Genomic DNA, 17,334 nt, shown 5'->3' with positions numbered 1-17,334 from the left:
TTTTTTTTCTCCTTTTGTTTTTTACATTTTTGTTGTCTTTGTAATAATATTTTATTGTTTTGTCTGATCTAACACAAATGTCTTCAAATGAATGTCTGTTTCATACCACAATCGATGCCCAATGGACCCTCTTAACATTTGATTTTGACACTTTTTAAGTTACTTATCAATTTTCACATTAATAGAAAAATAGCCTGCTTTTTTTTTCCTTACGGAGGATATGATTATTTACATTCACATGCCTCGAAATAGGACCCACCGCGTGAGATTTGTTAGGTGTGATATTAAATTAAAAACAATTAGAAAAAGGACAAAAATCTATATTCACTTGAGATTATAAAATCTCTTGTTTGGTTGTTTGAATGATGAGCCGTGCTGATCAGTGGTCACGTGCCTCGTCCATGTAGGCTGTCACGTGGGCCGGTTACTGTGTTTCCTTCAAAACCTTGGAATACAGACCGTGTACGTATCGATTTCTACGAAACATATTGTACCGAGTTTCGATTATAAAACTGACAAACGAACTAGCTAAAATTTAATTAAACATAAGAGAGTAAATGAGATATGTGAATGAATAATTTAAATACTAACAGTGTTTTAAAAACAATATTTTAAATTGGTTTATATTATATGATAAAAATAAATAAAATAGAAGAGGAACCTTTGACTCATGTCGTCGTCATGTGTTAGATTCCTGCGCATGTGCCCTTTGGTTTCTTGATGGGCACCAACATTGTTTTAACATTTTTTATTTTGTTAAAACCGATAAATAATATTACAATATATTACTAATTATACAAATATTGAATAACATTCCTACGCTTAGAGTTAAATTGGAATCTATTTAGCATCTCTCTTCATATTCTCTCACCAATAATGAATCCTATATATACACACATATGTAGTTAATATGATAGGTATATATATATATATATTAATGTATACACATTTTTCCATTTTTTTTCCAAATTCCCAATATTTTATTAGCTAACTACCATATATATATATAGACTCATGTCAGTCTTCAGTTAGATTCTCTTCATCATAATACTCAACAGTTCTTTCTCTCTCCTCTCCCTCTCTCTCCGCCGTCCTCCGCTGCCATGTCATTTCTCCGGCGAAAACCCGTGGCCAAAACCGACGTCACAACTTCCGCCGTGAGAAAATCCTGCGAGAAATCTGCGCCGGCGGCGAACTGCGGCGTGGCGTGCCTGAGGAAGCTCGTAAGGAAGGTGAAGAGACAGCTGTCGGAGACGGGGAGGCAAAGATCGTTCCAGTGTCGGTACGACCCGCTGAGTTACTCACTGAACTTCGACGGCGGCGCGTGTGGTTCACTCTCCGACGACGACGCGGATTACTATCTTCGCTTCTATGCCTTTTCTTCGAGATTCGTCGCTCACGAGAAGAGACCAAGTTGATTTGTGTTTTGTGATTATATTTTTTTTCTTAAAATGTAATTTTTAGTTCTAGGTTTTATGGTTAATCAGTATGTCTTTTGGTTGATCTGTATCGAAGTTTAGTTATATTTCAATTTTGGAGGGTAGTAAGAAAATATTTAGAGAAAAAAGATTCATATTTTGATATGGAAGGAGCCGAAATTGAATAAGATACTTGGATACAATAATGCAAATGTTTGATCATTTGTAACATCATATTCATCTGTAACGTTTTTTTTTTCTGAAGCTAAGAAAAACGAAAAATAAAAATATTAATAATATTATTACAAAAAAAGGATAAAATATGCATGGGGGAAGGTGTGTGAAGGCTTAGGCAATGCATGTTTGTTGACCGATTAATCTTCACACATTTTCACGAATCACAATGACAATCTTTTATATATATATATATATAAAATACACTTTATTAAAAAATGAGTAAATAAATTATACACTTACGATATATGGCACGCATGTTACTAAGAGCTACAAGAACCAGGATGATTAATTTACGAAATTAAACTATTTGGCATTTGACATTGTTTCTATCCATTAGGAGACACGTATATATATATATATATATATATATATATGTATATTGGTATATACATAAACCGGTTCACTCCGACCAATTTACCTGACCGGAACCGAATTTTCCAACGGCTCACATTACAGTCTTGACCGGTTCGGTTTACAAACAGGGACACAATCCACACATATGAATCGGATCAATCTAAAGTGATTAGCTTCATTCCATTAGACAAAGCCCTAAACTTATCTTCACCAATTTGTATCATGTCCAAAAAAAAAAAAAGAACAAAACAATGTTTGTAGTTTCAATGTGCTTCATCTTAAAGCTTCAATCATCACTTCAGATGAGGAGGTGGTTACTTCATCTGTTTCAGCTCCTTCATCGTCCATGTCCGGCTGTTCGGCCTCGGACTGCATCTTGTTCAACTCATTCTCGGAATCTCGCCCCTCTTGTTTCCCTTTCGGAAGTTTATCGAAACGGATCGGTAGTTGCCCGGATTCACTTTTCTCACCAGCTTCTAGTTCTGAAGGTTCAACTCGGTTGATAGATTCCGGAATTGAGCTTCTGATCTCTGGTGAGCCCGAGCTTTTCACGGCGGTGGCAACCTGAAAACTCGTCCCGGCTGGTAGAGATGATGCTACCAAGGGAACAGCTTCAGGCAATGAATGATTGTCTTGAGAATGGCTTTGCACATTGAGGCTGTTACTAGCAATATCTGTAGGAATCTGAACCGATGCATGCGATCTGCTTCTACGTTTCTTTTTCTTGCGTAGACTATGTCTCGGATCCTCTGGGGCTGATGGAGGCAGCTCTGGTATCACGAACGGCAGAATGACGGCGGAATCTGCACCATATAGGACACGGACCGATCGAGATATAGCCGACACTGATGGAGGTAGGCTGTGTTCAGGTGACTTCAAAGGAGCAGTTACAGCATCCCTTAACCAATGAGGTAGCTTATTCTCTGAAGAGCTACTACTTCCGACAACCTCTTTCCCCTTTGGATTGGAGAGATTCAATACTCGACTCGGATCGGGGAGAAATCCCGGGAACATTCGGATGCTGGAATCAGGCTTTGGAAGTAACGGCCTATCAAGAAAACATGGTAGTTTTCCGCGTTTAATGGCAGCTTCTCGTTCTTCTTCTGTTTTCTGTGCACTGAAACAATTCAAGCCTAGAGAACCTAGATCGCCCATCCCAAGAGAGGTGTGCGGAAACACCTTCCCGTTGGGAATATTCACTGATGGTCCAGCAGAAGAATCTCCAGCTCGCAGATTCACCACAGGAGGAAAAGGCTCGCTTCTCAAACCCGATTGATCTGATGGCTCATATAGGGGAAGGCTGGAAGCTAGATCACTGAATGCAAAGTTTGTGTCTGTCAAATGGGATTGGAACATCGGAGGATTAACGAACTTTGCTCCATGTAAAGCCCGAGACATCATACCCTCAGGAATACCAGGAAACAAGGGAGATCTGGTAGATTTTACCGGCTCGCTCGATTTTGATGGCAGAGAAGAAAGATTATCCAAAAATTTACGCTGCTCTTCCCCCCACGTTGCTGCTAGGGACTCTGGTGTTTTAAATTTTGAGAATTTTAATCTCGGGTCTCTGAGAATCATCTCCCAATTTCCATACCCATGTCTCCGAACCCCGATCCAGAGAGAATCTAGTTCATTTTCAGACCATGGATCTACTCTTGTTTTCTTTTTGTGACCAGCTGCAGAACCCGTTCTGAACATTATATTCTCCAGAACCTTCCGATGGTTATCCGGAATAGACGGAAGTACTGAAGGTAACTGATCCAAACCCAAAGGAGGAAATTCTTTCTCGTGCTGGTTGAATACTGGTGAATCCAAAGGAGGGATTTTCAAATTGGGAAGGAATGGCATTGGTGGCATAGCCAACCTGTCTTGCGCTGAGTTTCCAACACCTTCAAACATATTTCCCAGTGAAAGATTGGGTAAGAGGTCCTGATGTGAAGTTCCCATGGCTCTGAGCATGGGCGGAAATGGAAATCGAGGCATTGGCCTGTCTTCAAGAGGTAGGTTAGGAAGTGGAAACTTCTCCTGTAAATCAGCAAAACCAGCACCAGAATTTGGCAGAGGAACTGGAGGGAACTGCAAGGAAAATCAAATGTTTTAAACCATTTATACAATGAATGAATGTTTTACAGAATTGCATGAGATGGAGGGAGAGGAGAGGAGGGGAGAGGATACCGGGCGAAATGGAAACCAACCATCCAGACTACAGTTTCTAGCCAGCTGCTGAGGAGGAGCTCCCTCTTCCACATCTTTCGGCTTTAATTTACCCGAGGTGGGCTCTTGTTCATTAGCTTCTCTCTCCACCGAGAGTGAACGCCCCGTGGTGAGGGGCAAACTGAAAGGGAAATCCGTCCGTCCTCTTACTGTTATCTTCTGTCTACCACTTGAACGTGATTCAATTCTCCGCGAGCTTTCTGGTTGTCTAAAATTAGGAGCACACAGTCCAAGAACTGGCAGGTTGTCGAGTGGATGACCTGGATCATAATGAACAGGAGTAGGATCTGAATGACTGCCAATTTTGACCTTGGTTGGATTGCTTAGCCTTAAGGTCGAGTCAGTTTTCCTTCCTAGTGCATCAGATCGCTGAGCCACTTCGCTATTCTCCAAGTCAATCACACGAGGATTTTCTTGGACTTGTTTAGCCGCTTGAGGTTGTAGCTCGGGTCCCTGCAATGTGGTATTAGGAAGAAGATCTTCAACCGCATTCCTCTCAGCAAGCCGCTTCTTTTGCCTTGCTCTCAGTTCAGCACTAATTTGCAAAAAAAAAAATATCCATATCAAGATCTTGAAAGGAGTTCCATTGTACTTGCAATTGAATATAACTCATCAGATGCTTCAACCAAACCTACAGAAATACACAACTACGAAGATCTTCCAAATGCTAAAGGAATCGTTTCCTTCCAGTCATAAGACATAACAACTATTTCAGCCCAAAACAAATACTCATACGAGGAAAAGAAAATCTGTCAGATATATGTAGTAGTTAATCATTTGCATCAGCCCCAGTGCCACAGTTAGTAGACTCAGCAATAGTAAGCCATATATATTCAGTTCCATATTTTCCTACAGCGAAAGCATATCCAAGACAATAAATAGACGGAGTCTGGCTTAAAACTTACAACTTTTCTTTCAGAGCTCGTCCTGCAGGTGTGTATTCCTTCTTGGGTTCTGGTTCCTTCTCTTCTTCATCGCCACTCTGCAAAAGTTACAGGATGGTTAGAAATAAAACCCGAAGATGGTATTTATAGCAGAAAAAAAAACAAGATGCTTCCAGGAGTAGGGAAAAACCGATACCTCACTTAATGCTTCAGAGGGATTTGGTGCATATACTTCTCTATAAGATACAGCCTTTCTCAGGCGTTTCCCTCTGCCAAGTGCTGCTTCTTCCTCTCTTTGATACTTCTCCCACCTACACATACAGTTATGAGATTAACCAAAAACATTTAAACATTTAAACATTCACCGGTAGAACTGAGCAGAAAACAATACTGACAATGTATTATCAGTATTGTATAACTCAAGAGATAAGAGATATATATTTATAAAGCATCCTGGGTTCTAACAATTGAATGTTAAAGCATGCTCACCTTACACGCAGAAGCCTGTCCCATTCATTTTCTTCAGTGACATTCACTATAACATCCTCTCTCCTCTCTGAACTCTGTGCACCAGTGTCATCGGTCACCAGTGCAGGTGATTCAGCTCCACCTTGTTCTTCAGCTGCTTCCTCATTCCATTCCGCAGGCTGCTTACAAAGAAAGAGAGATGTAAACCGTAACAATGAAAACAATTACTTGCGATTTGGAGGAAGAAACAAAACCATGAAAAGAATCACACTATCAGTATCCTACTCTTAGTGATAAAGCAACCTCAAGTTCTTTGGCAAACAATTTGAGGAGCAAGCATGCCCTCTCCTGCCTGTAAATCTGATGCAATCTAATCATATTGTTCTCTATTTAATCAGTTGTTATTATGCTATCTATAATTTCCAAAATCAGGACCTGCTTTTCTGCTAAAGATGTCAAATACACAAATGTACGATAACTCGTATCAGTATATCAACTTATAACACTGCATATCAGTCAGTATATTTGCTCAAGTGATAACCAATAAGCAAGAAAAACATATGGACATGGCATCTCACCTTTACCGAGCCAAGCATATCATTCTCCAAATCTGTATCAGCTCCGTCACTGGAACCTGATTGAAGGTCTGTTCGGTCAAGCAACTTCATGATTGCATTTTCATCCCACACGATCTTGCCAGTCCCGTCTGTACATTTGTCCTGGTAAACATCTCCCAAGCCACCGCCCTTTTTCCGGTTCTTGCATTCTAAGTCTATTATGATGTCCGCTTTGTCATTACCTTCACATGTATCTTTCTTACTCACACTCAGAGAATCATTGAAAAGTTCTTCAGTCCCCCAGCGTAGAATATCTTCAACTTCCTTTTGTGATCCAGACTTGTTTACAAAAAGCTGATCCAGCATCAACTTCTTCTTGGCGAGCTGTAGAATGCGCTCTTCCACACTAGCACGCACAACAAGCCTATAAACCAAAAGCCGTTTCGATTGTCCAATTCGATGAGCTCTATTCATAGCTTGGATATCGGCATGAGGGTTGAAATCAGAATCATAGATAATGACAGTATCAGCTGTTGCCAAATTGATACCAAGGCCACAGGAGCGTGTGGATAACAAAAACACAAACCGACTTTTGTCTTGGTTGAAACGGGCTATGGCTGTCTGGCGATCAGCTACAGAAACAGAACCATCCACTCTTTCGTATGTTTTAGGACCAAACTCGACATTCATGTAATCTTCCAGAATGTCGAGAAGCTTTGTCATCTGCGAGAATATCAGAACTCTATGCCCTTCCTTCTGTAGCACCTTAAGCATGGAATGCAACAGAGTCAACTTAGCTGAAGCTTTTATCCTCATCTCATGAAGAAACTCCACTGATTCAGATTCTGGCTCAGTGCCTGGTATGAGATATGGGTGATTGCAAACCTTTCTTAACTGCATCACAATGTTGAGCATCGACTGCTGAGCCACCCCCTTTCCGATATTCCGCAGTATCTGATAGTCCTTAGTTAGCATTGCACGATAATATTCAGCCTGGATTGAAGTCAATTCAACTGGCACCATCCTCTCTGTCTTTGGTGGAATATTTTGCATGGCATCTTTTTTAAGCCGCCGAAGCATATGAGGAGCAACAAGTTTCTTCAGTTCCTCTACTTTCTGAGCAGTTGTCAGATCATGGAACTTCTCTTCAAAAGAAGATAAAGAAGGAAATGATGATGGTTGCAAGAAGTTGAGAAGATTATACATCTCACCAATGTTATTCTGAAGAGGGGTGCCTGTCAAAAGCACGCGGTGCTGGAACGAGAATGTGTTGAGCAAGCTAAACAGCTTACTTTCTGAATTCTTTAGACGATGCCCTTCATCAACGAGAAGAACTTCCCATGGAACTCCCCGTAAATGAGATGAATCAGCAAGAATCATTTCATAAGTCGTTAAAAGAACATTAAATCTGTAGGAACTTGTTCTCTTGTTCGCCCCATTTGAATCCTTTGCATGCCATTCGTATTCACGAATTATGGCTCTTGCTTTTGCCCCTCCATGGTACTCCACAACGTTCAGGAATGGGGCCCAAAGAGAAAACTCAGAAAGCCAGTTTGGCATAGTTGATAGCGGAACCAAAACTAAACAAGGCCTTGAAACTTTAAACTCAAAGTAAAGTGACGAAAGAAATGCACAGGCAGACACAGTTTTCCCGAGCCCCATTTCATCAGCCAGGATCACATTTTTTGATTTATACCAACATTTACGCAACCAATTCAGGGCCTCAAGTTGATGGGGAAACAAAGAGCCTCCTTTGAGCTCTTCAGGTTGTTCTGTAAGGGTAATAATCTTGGTTTGCTGACCATCACCCCTATCTCCTGGAAAATGGTCCTTGGCAACATACTTTTCCAATGTTTTCTGCTCAAACTGCTCAAAAAGATCTATTAAATGGGACGACTTCTCAAGAACAGGCTCCTCCAAGCTTTCCCATGTGCATTCATCATAAGCAAGTCCTGTCCATTTTACATAAGCTTCACGTTTACCTTCTTTTGAAACACGCAGACTGATTACCCGCTGAGGCTGTTTCCACCTGTCCTCACAGATATTTATAACAGCTGCTCCATACTTTGATTTGTAATTCTCTAACTTCCTTTTAGCAAGAACTTTCAAGTCAGATTCAGAAATCCAACAGTTATGAATATGAGATTTTCCCACCCATTTAACCAGAAACTCAAATGATTCAGTTTCTCCAGTACGACATGAAGTTTTCCCAGCGATAGGCTCCTTAACTTCTTCAGACATCATACCATTTTCTTCCATGTCCTGTTGTGCTCCTCTCTCACTGAAGACTGTTTTACTAACTTCTATCTCTTCATTCTCCTCATGTGTACTCAGGGTAACATCGATATTGTCCTCTAAAAGCATCTTTCCTTTCCCGTCTCCCAAATTCCCAGAAACTACAGCAGATTCATCAACATCATTATTCTCCATAGGTAAATTCTTATTATCTACCTTCACCAGATTCTCCCAATTACTTATTTTACATTCTTTGGCCACGGATCTTGTATAAACATGATTTTCGTCAGTGCAATCAACATTTCTGGTGCATGCTTCAGCCATGGAACATTTACCTGTCTCAGAACCAAAATCTGTTCTATTCTCAGCAACTCTTATATCTACTTTAGTATCTTGTGCAGAGCTTTCCTCTGGTTGTTTATCCTGGTCTTCACTACCTTGTAAATTACCAGAGTACAAATAATTTGAATGAGCACCACATGAAGAGATTATATTCTGACCTTGGATCCGGCATCCCAGAACTCGATCAACCTATTGAAAAAAAAAAGAGAAGCAAAATACCATTACCAAGCAATGAACAACACATAAGTCAGCAGAAAGCGAAAAAAGCATAGATAATCCAAGATATTCTGAAGGAACACTAGGAAATTTCAGATGGCAACAACTGGATTATCCATTACCTGCAGATTTCCAGCGGGAAGAGAGTTTTTGTGATCCATGGAAATCAAGGGTTTATCTGAACAACGTTTCTCCTTGGGAAGCTTCTGCACGATTAACACGTTTAATTGAACAAGTAGACATAATAAACAAAAATCGCCAGAAAAACAAATATAGATAGAAGATTGAAATCGAAAGGATTATTTTCCTTTCTCACATGTGGATTGTTAGATATATCGACCCAATTGATTACTGCATAGTCTCAGAAAGATACAAGGAATAAGCCATCAATCTATTGCCTGGATAGGTCAACCACTTCGGTATACGCAGGCAATATTACAATCTCATCCTTGAAACGAACGGATATTCATCAGTATAGCCTTTTCAGGTTCCAGGGAATCGAATAGTAAAATTACTGTCACTTTCATGGAATGGCCTATGAAATAAAAATCAACCCATTGATGAACAGGCACAATACAAACTATGGGGTTTAGACAGGCAAATTCAAAGATAAATCAGATGGAACAAAATGTCACAATGCTTGGATTCACAAACAATAAAACCAAGGTTCTTTTTAATTAATGCCGAAGATTTCAACAATAAACAAAGATATCGGAGAAACAAACAAACAGGAAATGATTCTGGAAACTATATAAACTGTAATTAACAATCTCTGGAAACATTTGACATCATTATTTGCTTCGGCACACAGTCCAAGAGTTATAAGAAGCAATTGAAGATGTGAATCATACCTCAGATTTACCCCGTGTATCCATGCTGGATAGATCATTGGACTGAGACTTTATCACCAAATGGTTTATGTTTCTCCTTTTTTTGGATGATTTGCTAGATCTGGTACCGGGAGCACCCGTTTTGGACAAACTTTTCTCAGAAACTTTAGCAGTGTGATTTCCTTTATCCGTCTTGCACTTCTTGAGACTGTCCCCGTTATTGCTTCGATGTTTTCGCTTTTTCCCTTTGCCCTTTCCATCCACCACTGAAACACCATTCTTGTTTTCTGCATTACCATTATAAGCCAGTTCCTGCTTCTCCTCAGATGCTTCGCCATTCCTCTCTGGATTACTAAAACTAGATTCAGAAAGATCTTCATCAGCAGCCAACGATGGCTTCATCTCAGATGGTTGATCTGTAACAGATTTTATTAGATCATCTTCTCTATGACAGGATGAATCTGATCGACCATCCATGAATGTAGGATCGAGTTCAGCTACAGAGTGCCCAACCATCAGGGAGGGATCCACTTTCTTTTCCATGGGTTCACTTTCCTCGGCCAAAACAGACTTCCCTTTCATTGAAGACTGTTTGCCAGAAATGACGGAACTACAAAAAGTCGGGGATGATTTCTCACACACAGACGACGTTGATTCTGCTTGAGAATTTTTCTTGATGGTTTTGGCCCTCGTTCGTTTTGCAATGGCGTCTGGGCGAGGCCTGAGTGCATCATTCTTCTGGGAGCATTTTGGGCATAGCCACGTCCCATTTGGAATTTTCTAAAGAAGAAAAGATAAGGAGTAAAATTTTCCCGAATTGTCTTATTGCAAATCTACCACTTTTAATAGCACATAAATCATTTACCTTAAGAGGGGGTTTGAGGCATTCAATATGATAGGTCCGAGGACAACTATCACAGCAGAGCAAATCACCACCAAGGTCACAAATCACACATTCATAGTAATACTGGAACAGAAAGAAGCAAATACCACATATCAATTACGAAAATGATATCTTCAGATACTGTGTCACAAGGGCAAGATTCATCAGAACAACACCGGAAAGAAAAATACGGAAAGGGAAATGTAAAATTACCCCATCATTTCCTTTCTTTTTTGAAGAGGACCGTTCAGGAGTTTTTTTGGCTCTATGTCGGCGCTTGGTTGGTTTAGTTGGAGAAGCATATCCTGAAGGCTCTATCTCTATGGCCACTGGATTATCTTCTTTGCTATTAGGTAAATCCGGTTCACATGGAAGTTTTCTTCGTTTCCTCTTCATGTTGAAATTGAAATCCCTTTTAATCATTTCACTGCTTGAGGAAGGGTTATCTTTCATTTTTAATCTCTGTTTCCCTCAACAGAGCAACAGATAGATCTCCGTGCACAAATTGATATGTAACACTATACAAAAGTGGTCTCGCCAAAATAATTCCACAGTAGAATGCCCCTACATTTCCATCAAAGGAAATGTTAACCAGAAAGCAACATAGAGAAACGGGAAGGAAATTACAACTAGTAAAATACACTATCCAACTAGTCAATGAGTAAGTGTCCTGGTTATCCCACATGAAGATCACATTACAAAAGCGACTATGAAAAAGAATACAAACCATCAGAAATCAACCTCTAGATGCAATTTAATGGATAAACAAATGCTGTAAAATGAAATTCTCGATGAAACGAGGGCACTGCTCAACAGTGTTTGTTAGATCATACGCATGCTTAGAAATATTGAAAAAAGAAGTGCTAAGGGGAAAAAAACAAAGGCAAGTATTCAAACTAAATAAGAAAAGGAAAAAAAAAACATGCAACATTTTAGACAAGAATGGTATGGAACGCCAAGTAGTAGTCACGTAAAGGTGAATTCTTTCCCGATACAGAATTCAAAGAGACAGTCGAGCCATCATGGAAACCGATAACGTTGAGCAAAACCCGGTGTCGAGACTTCATAATCTTTCAATTGTTTGTATTTGCAGTGTTCCGTACAGGATAAGTCGAACAAATGACTAGCAAAAGCATATAAAATAAAAGAAGCTTAAGAATTAGATGGCATCCCCAGCGAGCAGAGTGAAAATATGCATCACACAAAAGATTACGTTTGCATCATTCAAAGTAAAACAGCAATCCTTTAACAATTAGAATATTAGATATCAAGAGAGGATGAGATAGCAGCGAAGTAAATAAACCAAATTTCAGAACATCGCTCCGGCAAAATATTGTACATTGTAGTTTCAAAACTACAAGAACAGTTCCATTACATCAGTCAGTTTCTCTACTTAGATATAACATTTACTGTATCATAAACAGAAATGCATCACATAGATATCAGTTGGCAGGTTTTAATTCAACCAGAAGAGTTTTGTATAGAAATTCAGAGAGCTTGAGAATCTAAAAGACTTGCACTTAACCAACCACCCGTGACAGAGTTTCTCAAAGGCAACCTAAATCCAACAAACTTGAATCGATATCTCTACCAACTAAATCATTGTTGAATAAGCTACAATGGCAACCTAAATCCAAGATCTTACTGCACTGAGAAATTATCACAACTCAAAGAACGATAAGGCGTGGCCACAGTATCACTCCACGATCAAACGGCATTGACATCACAAAAGAATCAAACCAACCGTACCGAATTTTGGGAACCCAACATCGGAATCATCACGAGTAAGAGAATCAACAAGTACCCAGATGGAGAAACAGCTTACCAACCTCGAATCAGAACCGACTGAGACCACTCCAATTGAAGAGAAAGGGAAGACGGAGACGGGAGCTAGGGATTGAGCCCGGAGAGCGATTCTAGGGCACAGCCAGAGGGGCAGAGACGAGAGAGAGAGACGCGATACGAGAAGCGACAAAAAAATAGAGAGCCTTTGAGAAGGGTTTGTAGAGAGAAAGAGGGGAGCATACGATACGGATTCGCCGGGCTCATAGGAAACGGGCTCTGACATGGCACAAGAGAGAGAGGGGGGAGAACCGAGAACGACCCAGCCACTCCCGAAACGCCACGTGTCGCTGTCAGGAGCCAAAACCCCTCCGATATTTCTTTCCTTCTGTGCTTTCCTCTCCTCTCTCTCCTCCCAAAATACAAAGAGGCACGACACAGAGAGAGAGAGAGAGGGAGGGAGAGAGAGAGAGAAGCAGCCATGGAGTTTCCGGAGGAGATCTTGAGACGGTGGATCTTGATCCTTGAGGGAGATCCTGTTCGGTTCTTATTTCGGAACGTTGGGTTCAAAATCTGCAGTTTAGTTTCTACCCTCTGACTGCTTTTTCAGGTTTTTTTTTTTTATCAAAGTCCTTTAGATTCCGTTGCTTTTATTAGTAATCTAGGATAGATTTTTATTTTTTATTAAAAAAATTAACAGGACGTGGATATTATATTCCCATAGTATCCTTGAGAAACAGAACCGTTTCCTTGTAACTCAAGAAACCAATCATCTGTGTTTTGGATTTACCACTTTCTCGATCCAAACAACGAGACCCAAGATCCCCCACTTCCTAATCATTACACTTCTTAGGAGCACTCCACGTCGTGTTCTGAGGATTCTTCCCATTGACGGCCGCCGACAAAGACAGGTACTTTCTCCAGTCATCAAGAACGAGATTCAGATCATGGAGCTTGTTCTCCAGACCGATGCAGCAGTTCGCATGCATCGTACAGACCAAGTTCATGTCTCTGCTCGTCTGACAAAACCCACCGAAGTAGACAGTGTCGTAGAACCTCATCCGGACTCCCATCTCGGAAACGGCGGGATCGTGTTTGATCCTGTTGAACACGTCTTGATCGTGTAACCCTGGATAGTTCAGCCTCGATCTGTACCAGAACTTGTAGAACTGAACCGTTCTGTTGTTAGATTTCACGTAGGTGAACCCTCCATTGACCCAGTTGTCTGAATCGTAAGGGTCGCCGAAGAATCTGTCACATGCCATCTGAAAATCTCCATCTGGGTATAGCCTTGGGAATGGATCTCGAAGCCACATTATATCAGCATCCTAAATCCCCGAATCCAGACTTAATATGTCAGAAAACTGCAGAGGAGAAAGATCAGTGGAGAGAGGAGGAAGAATACCGTGAAGATGAAGTTAAATCCCATCTCGAGAACCTCGGTAAGAAGCCTGATACGCCGCCACATCATCTTGAGGTAATCAGGAGTCATGTACACTTTCTCGCCGGAAAAATCGGTTCCCGCCGTCACCAGTTGGTAACAGTTCCGGTGAAGCTCTGAGCATCGGGCGAATGACTTGGGATCCAAGCAAACCACCACGACATGTCTCAGAAGCTTCTGTGTTCCTTGTCCGATCCGAAAACTTTCCAGGAAGAGATCGAACAGGGAGTTCGGTTCGGCCCATGCTTGGTTCAATGTAGTTATGATCACCGTCCTGTTCTCCGTCGACGCGTTCTCAAGAACTTGTCTGAAACTGGTTACTGTTTTTTTCTGACAGAAAACACCAAAAAATAAAAAAAGAAGAAGATCTCAGTTTTGAATTGGATTAACCCTAAATGGTTTGATAACAACAAGCAAGATAATGAAGAATTGGACTCTGCAATCTGGAAACTAATAAAAAGTAGAGAGATCTGAATAAGGACCCTGTCCCAAAATCTAGATCAAATCCATGTTGGATGCAGAAAGAATACATACATACATACATACATACATACATACATACATACATACATACATACATACAAACGCTGACACAAATTTATGGTCACACATATATATGACAAGTATATGCAGAGACATATGAACTAGATTCTTGAACTGAGTAACTACTCACTGTTTCAGGGGAAGATGAGGAGTTGGTGATTTTAGAAACAGAGGATTCGTTACTGAGCAAAGAGCTGAAGTCTTTAACGTCGATCCGTTGCAGAGGAGAAGCTGCTTTGTACAGAACCAGACACGAAGCGGTCAAACCCAGAAACAAGACCAGGACTCTTATCACCTTCTTTTGTCCGATCCCATTACCCAAATCCTGAATCTTACAGCAAGAAGAAGAAGAAGAGGAGGAAGAGGAAGAAGACGAAGAAGAAGAAGAAGGGTCCATGCTGTTGAGGTTTGAGGTTCTGTTTGGTTTCTTACTCTGTTTTTGCAGGCTCTTTATGTAACGCAAGAAACCAGAGGAAAAGTCATCATTGGCTCTGCTGTCTTTGTAACAACGATGCTTCCAATTGTGTTTATTCTTTTAATTGAAAAGACTAATTCTAAATATTAAATTCTTTTCGTCGAAAACTATGACGGGAAATTAGGAAATTGTTTTTTTTTCACAACTTTATTTATTCAACTGCAATAATTCTGTGTTCTTGTTATATAATTTAGTATAAACGAGAGATATGAATTGTAAAATAATTTCGGTATATTATTTTATAAATTTGTGGTTCATTTGTTCATGTCAGGACATAAAGTTCAATTATTTCGTTATTTTAATTCCATGGAAGACCATAAAAAAGGTTGACGAAACCGTCCTCTACGGTATCGACACGTGGCATTATTATGTTTTCTAACACCATGCATCTTCCAACGATTATATTATTCCATCATGTAACAATCCGTGTAGTTTGGTGGCCGCCATCACATGTCCATTTTCTCCCACTATTTCTCTTATAAAAAAAAAGTGAAATTGCGTCCATAAATAAATCAATTATAAGGAGGAATCTTATGAACTGATTCCTCTGATTAATCATCAAATTGAAATAGAAAACTAATAATCATAATGCGTTGATTATGTCAGCATTGGAATTAGACGTTTTCAAAAATTAAATATGATTAAATCTTTAACTAATGAATTGCACATTAATTACTTTGTTTCATGCGGAAATCTTTGACAAAACAATTATAAATATGTGAATTATAATAAAATGTGTGCATATTTTTCAACAACAACAACAATGATAATAATAATACCTTTGAAATAACAAATCAAATTCACATCCTCTTGTAACCACGTTTTATGTGGGAAATCATTGACAAAAAAATTACAAATATGAATTACAATAAGATGCGTTTCCATTTCTCAATAATAATAATAATAGTAATAATAGTAATCATAATAATAATAATCGTTTAAATAAAAAATGCAAAAAAGGAATCAAATTCACAACTTCTTGTAACCACACTTGGGAGGAATATTCCACATCGTCTCGGTGACGGTCGTATTAGCCGACAAGTATCTTCTCCAGTCATCAAGAACAACCCTAAGGTACTTCACTTTGTTGTCCAAACCAATACAGCAATTTGCATGCATGGTGCTGACGACGTTTACGTCGCGACTCGGTTGGCAAAACCCTCCGAAGTAGACAGTGTCGAGGAACCTCATCTCGATCCCGAGCCGGACCACGAACGGATCGTTCTTGATGAAGTTGAACACGTCCTGGTCGTGTTTTCCGGGGAATCTCCGGCGCGATCTGACCCAGAACTCGTAGAATCTCGATGCCTTGTCGCTGGCTTTTACGTAGGTGAATCCCGAGTTGACCCAGTTGTTCTTGTCCGATGGCTTTCCGTTGTAGTTATCGCACGTTATTTGGAAGTCTGCTTCTTGGAAAAACCTCGGAAATGGATCCCTCAGCCACACGATATCCGCATCCTGAAAAATCAAGAAACCTGTGCATATAAGTGAACATATTCAAACGAATAGACCGGTTCGATGGATACGGATTATACAGATTTCTTGAATACAGTCAAGAAACATAACTCAACTTGGTTAGTTCAACCGGTTAAATGGGAACGCTTAGCGTTTGTCCCATCCGAGTTCGAGCCTCAAGATGGGGATGGAGTGTATAAGTCAAAGCATATGGTTGGCTCACAGTCCCGAGATTAGTCTGGGTTTCGGTTCAGGATGCTCGGTTATTAGAAGAAAAAAAACACACATATATATATATATATATATATATATATATATATATATATATATATATATATATATAGAGAGAGAGAGAGAGAGTGTGTGTGTGGAAAACGTTTAGATTTCGCATGTAAAAACACTCCTTGGCACTCCCTAGACAGTGTTAAATTAGCGCATAGAAGATTAATTAGACCGGCTCAACAAATATATATATATATATATGTGTGTGTGTAGTATCATACGTAAAAAAAATATCTACACTAATATAAGTAAACATATACAGGCGATGAGACCGGTTCAATGAATACATAATATGGCTTTTTCCCAATGAAATTATTGTTGATATTTGTTTCAATAATGAATCAACTGAATAACTAAATAAAAGACAGAAATTTCTTTCTTGAATATATATGTAATATGTGTATATATATATATCATAAAAAAGAAATATATATATATATATTGAGGGGGTGAATTAAGGTCATTTGGAAAACGTTAGATCTGAGTTTTCGTATGCAAAATGACTCATTGGAATTGCGTAGACGCTGTAAATTTAGCACACAAAAGATTAGACCGGTTCAGTGTGTATATATATTTATATCATACGCAAGAAAAAGTATATATGGACACTAATATAAGTTACAAAATTATGAAGTTCCACGTAATTTACAAAGTCAAACTAGAGGCCAGTCATGAAAACCATATGAAATAGAGATTAATAATATATATATATATATAT

The 17,334-nt window shown here is 39.6% G+C and overlaps 3 protein-coding genes across 4 annotated transcripts in view; all 3 read right to left on the bottom strand.

Moving 5' to 3' along the window:
- Positions 1-2,074: 2,074 nt before the first annotated feature.
- Positions 2,075-13,000, bottom strand: LOC104806217 (protein CHROMATIN REMODELING 4-like). 2 transcript variants are annotated; one of them, XM_010530992.2, is made up of 11 exons: positions 12,468-13,000; positions 10,852-11,202; positions 10,621-10,722; positions 9,777-10,535; positions 9,048-9,131; positions 6,154-8,898; positions 5,597-5,754; positions 5,304-5,418; positions 5,129-5,205; positions 4,185-4,758; positions 2,075-4,085 (listed from the first exon to the last, which is right to left on the bottom strand). In XM_010530992.2, exons 2-11 carry the CDS (start codon positions 11,089-11,091, stop codon positions 2,283-2,285), a joined length of 6,657 nt encoding a protein of 2,218 aa, XP_010529294.1. In that variant the 5' UTR covers positions 11,092-11,202; positions 12,468-13,000; the 3' UTR covers positions 2,075-2,282. The 2 variants fall into 2 exon arrangements, with proteins under 2 accessions (XP_010529294.1, XP_010529295.1); XM_010530993.2 differs by having other exon boundaries at positions 9,048-9,128.
- An 82-nt stretch (positions 13,001-13,082) lies between these two features.
- Positions 13,083-14,889, bottom strand: LOC104806975 (uncharacterized protein At4g15970). The gene is made up of 3 exons (XM_019201726.1): positions 14,535-14,889; positions 13,826-14,191; positions 13,083-13,748 (listed from the first exon to the last, which is right to left on the bottom strand). The coding sequence occupies exons 1-3, from the start codon at positions 14,799-14,801 to the stop codon at positions 13,254-13,256; spliced, it is 1,128 nt and encodes a 375-aa protein (XP_019057271.1). The 5' UTR covers positions 14,802-14,889; the 3' UTR covers positions 13,083-13,253.
- A 937-nt stretch (positions 14,890-15,826) lies between these two features.
- The window catches only part of LOC109115995 (uncharacterized protein At4g15970-like), a 2,971-nt gene continuing 1,463 nt past the window's right edge, over positions 15,827-17,334 (bottom strand). Inside the window, exon 3 of the mRNA XM_019201727.1 lies at positions 15,827-16,337. Within this exon, the coding sequence (XP_019057272.1) occupies positions 15,849-16,337 (489 nt within the window). The 3' untranslated portion in view covers positions 15,827-15,848. The remainder of the gene's footprint in view (positions 16,338-17,334) is intronic.

Source organism: Tarenaya hassleriana, unplaced genomic scaffold (assembly GCF_000463585.1).
Source record: "Tarenaya hassleriana unplaced genomic scaffold, ASM46358v1 Cleome12, whole genome shotgun sequence".
In the NCBI taxonomy this organism is placed as follows: Eukaryota; Viridiplantae; Streptophyta; class Magnoliopsida; order Brassicales; family Cleomaceae; genus Tarenaya; species Tarenaya hassleriana.
Note: the sequence above shows the minus strand (reverse complement) of the source record. Positions and strands in the feature narration are given on the sequence as shown.

Bases quoted from the DNA above. Each gene is read 5' to 3' on its own strand.
- LOC104806217 (XM_010530992.2), bottom strand. From the start codon at position 11,091: ATGAAAGATAACCCTTCCTCAAGCAGTGAAATGATTAAAAGGGATTTC. The intron at 10,536-10,620 runs GTAAATGATTTA...TTTCTTCTTTAG, and splicing joins GCCTCAAACCCCCTCTTAAG to AAAATTCCAAATGGGACGTG. The intron at 4,086-4,184 runs GTATCCTCTCCC...TTTTCCTTGCAG, and splicing joins GTTGGTTTCCATTTCGCCCG to TTCCCTCCAGTTCCTCTGCC.
- LOC104806975 (XM_019201726.1), bottom strand. From the start codon at position 14,801: ATGGACCCTTCTTCTTCTTCTTCGTCTTCTTCCTCTTCCTCCTCTTCT. The intron at 14,192-14,534 runs GTGAGTAGTTAC...GTTTTCTGTCAG, and splicing joins CCTCATCTTCCCCTGAAACA to AAAAAAACAGTAACCAGTTT. The intron at 13,749-13,825 runs GTATTCTTCCTC...TCGGGGATTTAG, and splicing joins GATTTAACTTCATCTTCACG to GATGCTGATATAATGTGGCT.